Below are 14,471 nucleotides of genomic sequence, written 5' to 3' on the forward strand. Positions count from 1 at the left end.
GTTACAGCTGTGCGGTTTGTGCCAAAAGAAAGAAAAAATTATCAAGTTTTTTTATAGCAGTTAGAGTACACTCTCGATCTAACAGATCACGGTTATTCGGCAATGTTATATCTTCGCAGCAAATCTTCCGATTTCCAAAATTCAAACGGGGAATTTGTATATACTCTGTGTGTGTGTATATATATATATATAAAGTTTGTCTGTTTGTTCTCACATCACATGATAACAGACTGCTTTCAAATCTGCAAGATACATTCGGGTATCCCAGAGAAATTTTAAGTCGTAGCCCGTGGATCTAGCTCTCGTGAAGGTTAAGAAATGAATAATATTCATTATTTTTACATCCCCATGGAGAGTGATTATTATATTTCTGCCACCAAGACAAAGAAATAAGTTATGAATTTTTCGTCGTTAAAGGTAGACGTTCGTACGTCAATTATCATAGTTGCTACTACTTTGTCTTTTGTAATTTATTTTCTTTTTCAGATCTCTGTAAAGCCTGAATGATTTAATTGCCATTTATCAGTATTCTCTCAACCGAGAACGAATAGGATAACTGAGGATAACGAACAGTGCTGTGGTGAAGGGAATGGAGCCCTCTGGGCAGACGGGAATGGCAACCGAAGTGTGCTCTGTAAGTGTCTAGGGCGGCGGTGTGCATGGCAACACAGGAATGGCGAGCAACACAAGCTCAGAGGAACTTCATCCAAGGTCTACAACGTTTCAGATTAAACCAACGGCGGCCGTGCGCCCCGACACAGCCCCACCCGATTTTTTTGGCTTTGAAGGGCATCGAGAATAATACCACTGGAGGGAGTGATTGTAGTTTTCTGTCCGGTATGCATTATGAAACACGTGTTTCATCACCAGTCACTATGTGATCTGGTACTTCATCGCCTTCTTTACAGTACCGCTCTAGAAATGACAGCAGGGACGTGAGTTTTTATTTATGATTAAAAACATTCTTGGGCCTTTTGGGCACAAGTTTTACAGTAATTTAGGTAAGCAGTCACAAATTCATGTAACCATAAACAATCATGAAATTTATCACTAAGTTCGTCTAACGTAAAACGTCGGTTTTCTTTAACATATCTCTCAATCTGCTATTTCAGCTATTCAGTAATTAGAGTAGGGAATTTTGATGAGCATTGGCCGTCATGAATAGATATATCCTCATCGTAAATAAACTACATTTTCCATTCATTATACTGCCACCATACACAGCAATAATTTGAACGTGTTTCCACTGAAAAATTTCAAAAACATGACTGTTCGTACCTCACAATCTGAAAGATTTTCAATTTTTTTATTCATTATTAACACACTCAAAATCCCTCCGTACAACTACGAAATTTCGTACAGCGCTAGCAGAAAGACAAGCTGACCTTGACCCATTGGTGTGAGTGGAGCTGTGTGTGTGCGATGCGCAAACGAATTTTAAATTTCTGGAAGACAAAAGTATATTACAATTGGAATGAAAGATATAATGAAACTATAAATTATCATAAATCCAATTGTTTTTAAAAGATTGTTGATTGTTTGAAGTTGAATGATTATAAATGAATATGTATTAAGTTTATGCATTACTTGTTGAATAAATTTGTTATTGAAACATTTTTGATTGAATTTTGATAGTTTTATTTGTCGTAATTGTAATAACGCATTGAATATATTGAATAGTATTATGTTAATGAATTGAATAGAATAGATGAATACGTTGAGTGTGACTGTATAACTGAACTACTACATATGTCTTGTCTATCTATAATAGAGTCAGCTGAGTGGCAGAAAAATAATTACGACAATTAAAACTGCCATTACAATATTTTAAATGTAAACAAATATGATATAAAACTTAACATTACTGCCCGCCAAAATCGGCAGATTTTAAATATAAACTATTGATATTGAATATAAACATAAATAATTAAAATATAAAGAATATAATATAATGTAACAATACAAATATGATACAATTTTGAACAAAACATAATTGACAATAATACCAATATTAGGTAGTATCATAACACTTAATACATAAGTATAACAACATGAATACATATAAAAAGAACATTGAATAAAAAATTTTATTAATTGTCTGATAAGGGTAGCAGACACAATTTATATATTGGTGTACAAAATACACCATTTGATGTACAAATGTCAATAATTAACTAAATTATCAGAACCCATGAAAGCATGAGTAACAATTTCAGATTTCCAAAATAATGGAAAAGTATTGTCATCACAAATTAAAACTAAATCACCCTCACACAAGATTTCTATTAGGAAAACGCCATTTATTGCGTTGTTGCAGTTGATGTAAATAATCTTTAGACCATCTTTTCCAAATAACTTGAATAAATTTCTGCAATAATTGCCACCTACCTAAGCGATTTTCTGGAATTTCAGAAAAGTCTGGGTCAGGAAATGAAGTAAGAGGAGAACCGATTAAGAAATGGCCAGGAGTAAGCGGTTCAGGATCTTTAGGGTCATTAGAAATAGCAAAAAGTGGGCGAGAATTAAGACATGCTTCGATTTGAGTTAAAATTGTATAAAATTCCTTGAAGGTAAGAATGGTTTGTCCAACGAAACTGCGAAGATGAAATTTAACACTCTTGATTCCGCTTTCCCACAAGCCAACAAAGTGGGGCGAGGAAGGGGGAATAAATGACCATTTGAAATTTTGAGAATTTGAGAAAGATTGAATAGCCGAATTGAAGTCCTTCGATTTAAAAAATTGAAACAATTCATAAAGAGTGTTCCTAGCACAATGAAAGTTAGTAGCGTTATCTGAGTACACTTGATTACAGATACTCCTGCGAGCAATAAATCGTTTAAAGGCAGCAATGAAGGATTCAGTTGTTAAATCTGAAACAAGTTCTAAATGAATAGCCTTAGTAACTAAGCAAATTCTGCCTGCCATGGCGAATTATAATAGGGCCACCATAGTCAATAGCGCAACTAGAAAAGGCTCGCGAAGTAGTGATTCTAGAAGAGGGTAATTGACCAAGTTGCTGAGACTGATTCTCAGCATTAAACGAAAACATTTTAGGCATTTCCTAACTATAGAACGAATAGCTATTTTTGCATTCACAATCCAAAATTTTTGACGAAGAGAACTGAGTTAATTTGAGTCCGGCTTGTAAAAGATGTAAATGTTCACTGTGGATAATTAACCTTGTTATGTTTGCATGGGATGTAGTATTAATTGATTTTTATCGAAAGACAAATTAGAATCTTCCAGTCTACCTCCTACACGAAGTAAACCTTTATAATCTAAAAATGGATCTAGCGAACTGAGTTTATTACTTTGTTTCAAAATGAAATGTTGGTTTTGAAGATCATTAATTTCAGATTTAAAATATGCTAACTGAGATTGATGAATGAAAAATTCAAGAGTGAATTTTAATTCATTTGAAGACAATGCATCAAATTTTCTATCGTTAGTAGACTTATGCTTAATATTTTGAATAAATCTAAAACAATAAGTAAAGACACGAATTAGTTTAGACAGTGATGAGTATTTCTCAGTATAATCAGTAATATTAGAGGTCAAAAGAGATACTTGAACAGTTTGATGTTTTTCAACAAGGCATTGAGGATCAACTTTTGTTTCAGTAGAATTAAAGTGATGATTAGTTGGCAAACAGAAAGAATCTTGCAAAAGCCAGCTTGGGCCATGCCACCATAATACAAAATTAATTAATTTTTTCCGGAAGACATCCCCGAGAGAGTATATCGGCAGGATTTGAAGGTGATTCAATATGATGCCACTTCGCATAAAAGTCAACTGTTGAATTTCTGAAACTCGATTGGCTACAAACACCTTCCAATTGGTGGATTGACCATGAATCCAATGGAGTGCAATCATGGAATCAGAATATAAATGAATTTCATTGATTCTTTCATTTAAAGCTAATGTAACTTGTAAACATGATAAGAGTAAACAAGCACAGAGTTCAAGTCTTGGAAGAGTCATTTGTTTTAAAGGGGCAACTCTTGATTTGGAACACAATAAATTACATGAAACTATCATTACAGTAAGTAATTCTAACATATATACTGCATCCAAAACCCTTAAGAGATGCATCTGCAAATCCACGGAGTTGAAAGGATTTGATGCTACTATCAGTGTTTAACTTTACACATCTGTCAACATTCATAGAACTAACTAAACTTAATTGATTGTATAAAATTTGCCACTGCGATAGTAAATTATTAGGTAAAGTATCATCCCAATTGCACTTGACTAGCCAAAGGCTTTGCATAAAGTGTTTGCATAAAAATATAATGGGTCCTAATGGATCATAGATACCAGAAATAATTGATAAAATATGTCTTGGTGAATATTTTAATTTTCCTTTGACTTCATAAGTTAATTTATCTAAGTAATTTTATTCCATAATATACCTAAAGTACGTATGTTTTCATTTTTATTTAATGATATAGGTGTATTTATATAGTACAGTATCATCAGTGGAGAAAACAATATTTTGACAGTTCGAGAACCACTTATGAAGAGGAAAGCCATACTGTTTTAATAAGTTACATACATCAGTTTTTAACTGCTTAATTTCATGTACACTATCAGCTCCTGTAATAAGGTCATCAACATAAATATCATTTAATATGGCTCTGCAGGTATTAGGAAATTGATCGTTATTGTCATTGGCAATTTGAAATAAACAACGAGTAGCTAAAAATGAGGCACTAGTTATGGCTTAAGTTATACCATAAGTTACTGTTCTTAAGGCATAATGCTTTAAGTCTTGTTCAGGGTTTTCACCCCACAGTGTTCTTTGTAAATTACTGTCCCTTTGAGTAACTAGAATCTGTCTGTACATTTTTGTGATATCAGATGTGATAACATAATTATGGACTCTAAATCTTAAAATTATTGAAAATAAGTCTTGTTGGACCGTAGGTCCTGTCATTAGTGTATCATTTAGAGATAGACCATTGCTGGATTTGGCTGAGCCGTCAAACACAACTTTTAGTTTGGTTGTTAAGCTTGTTTCCTTGAAAACAGAATGATGAGGTAGATAAAAAACTTCTGAGTCAGGTATCAATAAATCCTTTGAATTAAGTTCAGACATATGACCTAGGTTTATATATTCATTAATAAAATTAGAGTATCCCTTCTTAAAACTAGGATCTTGAATAAGCTTATATTCTAAAGACAAAAATCAATTTTTGGCGTTAAGAGAATCACCAAGTTTGATGTTATCTGATTTACGAGGTAATGTAACTATAAATCTACCATCCTTATTTCTAATTGTATTTTCTATGAAATTTCTTTCACATATTGAGTTATGAGAGGTTTGTTTGACTAAAATAGGTTCTTCTACCTCCCAGAATTTTTCTATCTGATGAAAGAAGTTTATTGTCATTACGAATGAAAAAGGAAGAAACAGAATTGTTGCATGTAACATTTAAAGGAAGGTTTCCAGCTAATATATATATATATATATATCCTAGTCTTGTTTCTTGTATGAAGGGAAAGTGCTGGTTACGTACAAATTTATTCGGCAGAATAAGGTTTAGGAAGTACTGTGCACCTAAAAGGACATCAATATTTGAAGAAAAGTTTGGGTCCGCAAGAAATAAGTTTTCAGGTAAATTAAGATGAGATGAATAAAATGATTCAGCAGGAAGATTGTCAGTTAGGTTAGGTAATACAGCACAAACAATGTCTAATGTAAATAGTTTTCATAGCAAGAGTATAGTTTAACTAAGATTATTTTTGGAAGATTATTTTTTGTTAAAGTCAGCCCAAGTTTATGAGAAAATTCCATTGTGCAGAAATTGGCTTGACTGGCATGTCTGATAATTTCCATGTTTGTCCACAGTATTGCACACAGCAGTAGACAATAAAATATTTTTGTTTGTTTGTAATTTTAATGCACGATAAGCATTATATTCAGGCTTAGAGCTAGATTTATAAATTTCCTCTGTATGTATTAAGGAATGATGCTTTTTGGAACATATTTTACATGCATGCTTATTCATACAATTATTTACAAAGTGACCTGTTCGAAAACAATTAAAGCAACACTTATTTTGGACTAAAAATTCCTTCTGTTCATCTTCTGTTAAATCAAGAAATTTTTTATATGTATATAAATAATGATCAGATTTGCACATAGTACATTTAATAATTTTTTAATTTGCATGGTAACTAACTAAATTTCTTTTGTAAATTTTATTTGTATTTTTTAAAGATCACGGGAAATATAATACAAATAAAATTAACAGGGTTTGTTAAATACTTGTTTGTTAAAGAGTGTTATTTGATTGCGAATTATACTCAAGTTTAGCTGCAATATTTTTAAGTATTTGTCTTCTATTATTAAGAAACTCAAAGTTTTTGAAATTAGGAAAGTTTTCATTAGAAAGTCTTTCTTTCCAATTTTTGGAAGTATTTTTGTCTGATTTTGATGCTAGTAATTGCATAACAATGACCTCATAAGGATTTACAGGTAAATTCATTGCCTCCAATGAACTTTTACAAGAATTCATTTTATTAATAAAATGATCTAAATTATCTAAAGATTCCTTTTCAATGAAACTAATTTTTAAAATATTTTGAATAAGATGAACAGAGATTATGTATTTATTATCTTTTTTTTAAGGAGATTTAAGGCGACTGAATAATTTTCCTTTGTTATTGGTACGTCTTTGATGCTATTAAGGGCCTCATCCCTTAAAGATAACTAAGTAGTATAATTTTTGAATATCGGATAGGTCATTTCTAGAATGAATTAAGTCATTAAATGTATTAAGGTAATACTGCCAGTCAAGTAAATTTCCACTAAAACATGGCAATTTAATTGGCTGTAAGAATTGCATTTGATTATTGATTGGTTTCATATCGCTAGGATCTGATTTATCAGGAGGTTTTATAGACATTTTATCTAACAAAGATTTTAATTTACATTCTATGTTGCATAGATTATCTTCAGTTTGTATTCTGTCTTCAGCTGTATTCTCATCAACAGCTTCCAACTGAGACTGAATGTCATATTTAACTTTTAATTCTAACAAATTTCTTAATTTTATTTGTAAAGAATATATTTCATTGTTTGTGGGGTTAAAATTATCAGCAAAGGTATTGATTCGTGTGATTGATGCTTTAATTATACCACGCTTTGTAAAACGTTCCTTGCTATTAGTCTGCAAAGTCTTACTGTTGAGTGTCTCCTGTTGAGTGATTTTGAATTAAATTACATTTAAGGTAAATATTAATAATAATAATAGTAAAATTAATTAATAAGATGAACAGGTTACGACTATGACGAATGCTGATTCTCGTAGTTCCTTATAGATTGTCGTATACTCGGCGAACTAATATACAGCATGCTTCTGGTGACATAATCATCTGCATTATAAATTCACTTACATTAAATTTACCTTTGTAATATTTTCATTTTAATTAAAATAGCTTACAAAATGAAGATATTCTTTCAGTCGGGTTTGGTTTAAATGCATTTATTAACCGCAATCAATTTTTTAATATTATGGAATAAAACACATTTGGGCCTGTAAAGGTTGAACTATAGGAATAGTATATGAACCTGGTTTACTTACTATAAACAGAAATTACTGATAAAAGATTAGAAAATTGATAATTATCTGTAACATTTTAAGTAAACAACACAGTCATTAATGTTTCATGTGGTGCTACTGTACTACACATGCAATGGCAACGTCGTACAAAGTTGTTTGGTGTTCTCAAAACAGTGTTGAAATGATGAAAGCTCTGCTCCTCATTTACTAGATGTAATAGGCAATGGAGATAAGTATAATTATTTGCGCTATATTATATTTTGAGTACCTACTCAAAAAAAAAAAACTGTAAATAAATAAAGGTATACCAGGTGAAGTTGAATAAATAGACTTAAATAATTACCTGTATGGTTTTATAACATGTTCATTATTATTATTAAATATTTTTGAACAAATTTGTGTTGTAACAAAACAAAAATATTGTTTTATTATTCTGATTAAATTATAATATGCGCTCACAAAATTTTAAGCACAAACCATGGAAGCAAAATGAATTGTTCTGGCATTCACCTTACAACCAAGGGAAACCAAGGTAAAACCTTGGTCAGAACATAAAAATATTTTAAAACATTCATTGTACAAAAAAAATAAACATTACAATCAGAAATAATTTAAGTTCTTCCAATCATATTATGTTCTGAAATAAAATCAATTAAGAAAGAAAAATTTCATATTTTTTGAACACATTCTTATCAGGAAGGAGCCCTACATTAGTGACCATCAAACATTTACAATTGTCTACACATTTATGATTATTAATATAAATAAGAACAAACCCTTGTTTTGATATACAAGAAATTAAGTTTTAGTACCTTAAAATATATTTGTTGGGCAACGTGAAAGTTTTTCTTCAAAATATTTAATTTTTTAGAATTAGTTTTTCTTTTGTAGAAGAAATAACAATTAACATATTTACATAAATAAAGAGTATAAAAGTTAATGAATGTTTTTCAGTAATAAAATATTTTTTAAATATTTCTTAATGTAAATTTAACATACAACAAAATCTAAAAGAAATTAATCAAATAAATATAAAAAAATATTGTACTTTTAATAATAATTAACAATATTACTTTCAATGGCGAAAAAAGATTAATTTTACATAATATAAAACTAAGTATTATAATCTTAATAAATAATTACTCCACAATATTTCCAAATAAGAATTTAAAACATTACAATACATTTAATAATGAAACAAAACATGATTCAAAATCATATATTATGTTTTTCATTTTACTTGAAACGTAGATTTTCTGTATTCATTTTATAATTATTTACTAATAATTTTATATTTAAATAATTTCCTAATGATTTTCCATACGATTATATTATGTCATCAGGAGTGAAGCTGTATAAAAATTCAAGCAGATAGAAGAGTTAAAATAAGAGAAATACAGATGATAAGAATTATATATTAATTAGGTATTTACAATATCTAATCACTAAAACTGTTATACATCCTGATGCTCTTGTTTCCTGTATAAAGAAAAAGAAACCAGTAGTTTCTTTACTTTTAAATAGAAAAAAAAACACTATTGAAATTCTTGATGGTACTTCACCAGACTCATCTTACACAGCCAACACAGGTCTCATATCTTTTGAGTACACAACATAGTTACTGTGATTGTACATTTCAGTTCTTGCTCCTTGTTGAAGTCTCTTAATCAAATTTTGATTTTTCAAAATCTGTTCATTTCCTCTACCAGCACTATAACTTTACACTCTCTACAGTCATTTGCTATGTTTTTTCCACCCTAAACGCTATTGTATGCACTTTTGCTATTTAATTTCAGCTTTGTTTTTCTCTAAAATTTTCCTTACTTTTGGTTACATCAGTTTCCTTTAATTATTGTCATTGCTATATCTCAGTATCTTTCAATCGATCTTCTGTAGCCGCTTTCTGTTCAATGTATTTAACTTGATACCATTCACTGAATTTTTTTTATTCCATGTTTCTTCTAATATATTAACTCTATTGACTTTATTATTTCTATTTTTTAAATTTATTCGTTTGGCTTTCTATAGAATCTACTTTTGTAATAACTTGTAAACTTGTTCCTACTTAATTTTGCTTTAACTTCACATCATTCTCTTTTAGTTTGACTGTACTTCATTTACTTTTATTGTTTTATGGTACTTTATGCTTTTAATTTTTAAAAGTTTGTTACTTGACTTCACAGTAATATCGATCAATATAATGGCACAGCCATCATAAAATTTAGTTATGAAGTTTATGAATGCCATAAACTTAGTTATTTCATATGACTGCCATATGAAATAACTAAATGGATGTTATTGGACAATTTGGCTCCTTAATTCTTGAACCCGATGATCATATGATCAGATCTTAAATTATAAGTGTTGTACTCCCTCTGTCTTGGATAAAATCTGCAAAGATATATAAATACTCATTCAAATACTTGCATTAAAAAAAAAAGATAAAATAAATAAACCTAATGGATAATGTATCAATCATTTCACTGAGAAATGGATCAGTCGTGGAGGTCCACATTTCTGGGCACCAAGAACATTTGTTATAACACCTTTAGATTTTTGCATCTAGGGTCAGACGAGAAATATCATATATAAAACAAAAATACATTCTCATAAGTAATTAATTGTATGCATTATGGATGCTGCTGAGAAAATTAAGAATAGCCCTGAAGTAATATAGAGCTACAAAAGCAGTACAGAAGGGAGAAAAGCAGTACAGAAGGGAGGTTTTGAATATTTGTTACAAACTGGTAGGTACTGTATTGTTTCTAATTTTTCTAAACTTTCTTTGTTTTATTCGACTTATCTTTCACCATTATGCTCAGAATTACATTCTCTAAAGTTTAATTTAAAGGTTTTATATGTTTATTACCCATTAGTTATTATAGATCAAACAAAATAACTGGTTTTTTTTACTCTAAATGTCTGATTTTCATCCCAGATTTCTTAAAACCTATTGCAGATACTGTTTTGGTAGCTATTTTATTCAATTTTTAAGGTAAAATACCCATAGAAATCACTAATTCTACCCCTTAATTATTGTCCTATAAATTTTCAGTACGACCTATTTCACCGGGATTGCTGAAACCCGAGCGAAATCTTTCATTAACCGTTACTTACAAAGGAAGCATTTTAGCCTTGTTTAATAAAATATTTTATTTTTTAATTTTACAAGCAGAATAGGTTATGAAAATCACGGAAAAATTTCTAATTTTTTTTCTGTAGTATCCGTGAATCACCGAGGGTATTATTTCTGAAATAATGAGTAATTCAAAGTCTTTGTATTACAAATATCAGTAAAATAATTGTAACTGAAAAGAAAAAGCAGAGTAAAAAATTGTAAATGATTTCAATGAAGAAATTATTTGAAATAATTGGCCAACTTTCTGATATGAATGTAGTGACAAGGGAGGTATATGACATCAGTACCTTAACCACCAAAGTACCTTACCTAACAAAGTTAAGAATTACATAAAAAATTATATTAAAGCATAGATTAAAATTCATTTAGAAAAAAAAGTGAGTAATTAAAAACATTATGCCCTTATTTTTCTTTCTATCTAGTCTCCTGTATAATCAGAAAAATAAAAAATTTGCACCTGCTTGAAAATAATTTAAAAATATGATTAAACTTTTTTGATTGTATAACAGTATTCAGAAATTTGTGTGCTGGTTGGCAATTCACTAAACAGGATAATGGATCAAATGAAAATATTAAAAATGGATTAGAACAAGTTTTATTTGAATTAGAACATTCTGTTGGTATTTATTAGTGAACTGAAAGAATTAAAATAGATTTAGGCAAAATCGGTTGATACACAATAAAAAAACTTTACAAAAGATTTCTTTATCAGGTTACAATTGAGAGATCCAGAAATGAATGCAGTTAACTACAACTGATGTCCAGGAAAAATTTTGAAACATAGGAAACAAAAATAAATTTTAAATTAACTTTAATAAATAAAAGCTAATTTCTTTATTAAACTCTTGAGAAATAAATAAAGAATATATCTTCAATAATGGAAAATATTTGTAGAAGTGATCATTGGCTTTTATTTCTAGAATTTTCTAGAGAATTACAGAAAAAAGAAATTAAACAACATAGATGCGAAAATGTGCAGATATCCAATAAGATTTGGTACAATGATTTTGTATAAAAGAAAGATTCCGCTTGTTCTAGTGGTTAGATAACACAATTATTATGATATGAAAAAACTAAAAAGGAAGAAGTATATTTTAAATATGATATAAAACTGCACGTTGTTTTTTCCTAATTCAAAATACAAACTACTCTCTTAATACAGTTTCTAAAAAATATTTCCTGTTTCAGCAATAATAATTAAAGTATTCAATACAGTTCCTGGGATATATTCATTGTACTAAGGTATTTGTACTTATTTAAAGTAGACAAAGGTTGCGAAGCGCAAGATAAAACATGTCTATTCAGTACAGATAAATTACATTTACTATTTATACAAATACTTATCCAGGTGCAATATAAAAATTTGGAAAATTCCTATAAAATTATTGAAGATATTAATACATTTTATAGCATTTTGTTGAATAAAATTCATTTTAATTCCTACATAAAATTCATCAGTAATTAATATTATAAAAATTTTGCCATGTTGATGTATCCATTTCAAAAAAGATTACATCACGCCTGTTTTTTTTTTTATAAAACAAATTTTGTAAAATTTAACATATTGTTTATCTATAATAGATACTAAATTTAAAAAAATCATTAAAAAAAGTTCAACAAATAAATTGTAACAACGTGCTTTAAAAAAACACGTTAAATTTTCATTTTCATTAAACTGTAAATTAAGAAAAAAATGTTTAATTTAAAACCGATATATTAAAAGAAAATAATAAATCTATGTTGCATACAATAAAATAAATGTCCCTCACTTAAAATAATGTCCTAAATTGTGTGGTTTTCTTTTCTAGTAGATTATTCAAACTCCACACGAACGACTTGCACACGGGAACGTATACGACGCAACTGAAAGGATACGACGGTCTTTTACTGCGTATCACGTTCAAAAACAAGTTAATTAGTGTTCTGCGTCTCTGATTGGTCAATCATATCGGAGTTGTGTAGTCGCTAGACTCAAGCGCTCCCTCATGACGTTTCTTAATCCGAACAGACAACTATAGACAATAGACAAAAGAATTGAAAAACAAGTTAATTACTTTTCTGTGTTTCTGACTGGTCAATGTTATTACAGTTGTTTAATCTTTCTAATGAATCCCTCCTAACATAACTTCTTAGTAATTTTCAATAAATAGTCAATTTAAAATAAAAAGAAGGAACTAATTTCAAAACAATTTTTTTTTTTTGCCTTTACCCATATTAAAATATTATTTTATAAAACAATTACATCTTCAGAATTGCCGATGTAGTCGAAAATTAACAGAATTTTTTTGCAATAATAATTTACAGAACTGAACTTTTGTTTTTTGCGCCGATATTTATTTTTTTCAGTTAAGAAAAAAAATTTGGTAGTATTTTGTTCTGTAAGACAGATTAAGGTATTAGAAAAAAAATTTATTTATGGTCCGTTTCGTTCGGATTCAGAATAAATATTAGTTATGTGAAACGAGATATTGTTGCAAAACATGGACCTACTAGTTAGTGGTACAGGCGTGATATTTGAAAAAAAATTCTTTATTGTCCGATTTCGCTCATATTCAGAATATATATTAGTTATGTGAAACGAGACATTTTCGCAAAACATGGACCTTCTAGATGGTGGTGGGATCGTGATATTAGAAAAAAATTTATTTATGGTCAGATTTCGTCCGGATTCAGAATATATATTAGTTACGTGAAACGAGATATTGTTGCAAAACATGGACCTACTAGTTAGTGGTACAGGCGTGATATTTGAAAAAAAATTCTTTATTGTCCCGATTTCGCTCATATTCAGAATATATATTAGTTATGTGAAACGAGACATTTTCGCAAAACATGGACCTCCTAGATGGTGGTGGGGTCGTGATATTAGAAAAAAAATTATTTATGGTCAGATTTTGTTCGGATTCAGAATATATATTAGTTGTGAAACGAGACATTTTCGCAAAACATGGACCTTCTAGATGGTGGTGGGGTCGTGATATTAGAAAAAAAAATTATTTATGGTCAGATTTCGTTTGGACTCAGAATATATATTAGTTGCGAGAAACGAGCTTGCGCATCACAGAGACGGCGTCCGCCGCTACTTACCTAATGTTGTCGCTAAACAGCGACCTGTGCGTGCTCCCTCCCACCACCAAACCGCTAGACAGTGATGAAAACTCAAAGTCGTACCGGCGAACTGACCATGTAAGTTATAAAATGGCACCGCATTTACGTCACTGAAATTAATAGTTCGGGATTTATTTAGGCAGAACGTTGTAAACGTCGTTAAGCTAAAATTTCTGTTCTGGTACCCGTATGTTTCGGTGTGATTTTGAAGACGTTCACGTAAAAAATTTATAAAAGCACTTTCAAAACGCAAAGTGACGGCCATAATATTTAAGGATCGCTACGGAGTCTGTAATATACTAGATAATACTGTAATACATTATAATACAGTAAAAAAGATTTTTAATAGTAACATAAAAGAAATATATATATACAAGTATAATTACCACCATTGAAGTGGAAGTAAGGGCATATTATTGAAGCAATGTCAAAGTGATTATAAACTAAAAACCAAATCCTTAGATTTTTAAACAAAGTTTGCCCACTCCCAATAATGAATAGATATTCTTGTATATTTATGTTGTTTTATCTTTTATTTCTTGTTTCTATAATTATTGTGTAAAAGCAGTAAATTCAGATGTGATGTTTTCTTTTTCAACTAATATAATAATGTTATGTTTGTTGAAAATTTATGTTTTCAAAGTAGGGATCATGT

The 14,471-nt window shown here is 29.6% G+C and overlaps 3 protein-coding genes across 3 annotated transcripts; all 3 read right to left on the reverse strand.

Moving 5' to 3' along the window:
- Window positions 1–2,269: 2,269 nt before the first annotated feature.
- LOC142330921 (uncharacterized) lies at window positions 2,270–2,926 on the reverse strand. Its single transcript, XM_075376390.1, has one exon. It carries the CDS (start codon window positions 2,924–2,926, stop codon window positions 2,270–2,272), a length of 657 nt encoding a protein of 218 aa, XP_075232505.1.
- Window positions 2,927–3,184: 258 nt separating this feature from the next.
- On the reverse strand, window positions 3,185–4,093 carry LOC142330922 (uncharacterized). The gene has a single exon (XM_075376391.1). The coding sequence runs from the start codon at window positions 4,091–4,093 to the stop codon at window positions 3,185–3,187; it is 909 nt and encodes a 302-aa protein (XP_075232506.1).
- A 631-nt stretch (window positions 4,094–4,724) lies between these two features.
- Window positions 4,725–5,099, reverse strand: LOC142330923 (uncharacterized). Its single transcript, XM_075376392.1, has one exon. The coding sequence runs from the start codon at window positions 5,097–5,099 to the stop codon at window positions 4,725–4,727; it is 375 nt and encodes a 124-aa protein (XP_075232507.1).
- Between the last annotated feature and the right edge of the window lie 9,372 nt (window positions 5,100–14,471).

Source organism: Lycorma delicatula, chromosome 10 (assembly GCF_047948215.1).
Source record: "Lycorma delicatula isolate Av1 chromosome 10, ASM4794821v1, whole genome shotgun sequence".
Classification (NCBI taxonomy): Eukaryota; Metazoa; Arthropoda; class Insecta; order Hemiptera; family Fulgoridae; genus Lycorma; species Lycorma delicatula.

Excerpts from the sequence above, each read along its gene's own strand:
- LOC142330923 (XM_075376392.1), bottom strand. The coding sequence starts at position 5,099 with ATGTCTGAACTTAATTCAAAGGATTTATTGATACCTGACTCAGAAGTT.
- LOC142330921 (XM_075376390.1), bottom strand. The coding sequence starts at position 2,926 with ATGGCAGGCAGAATTTGCTTAGTTACTAAGGCTATTCATTTAGAACTT.
- LOC142330922 (XM_075376391.1), bottom strand. The coding sequence starts at position 4,093 with ATGCATCTCTTAAGGGTTTTGGATGCAGTATATATGTTAGAATTACTT.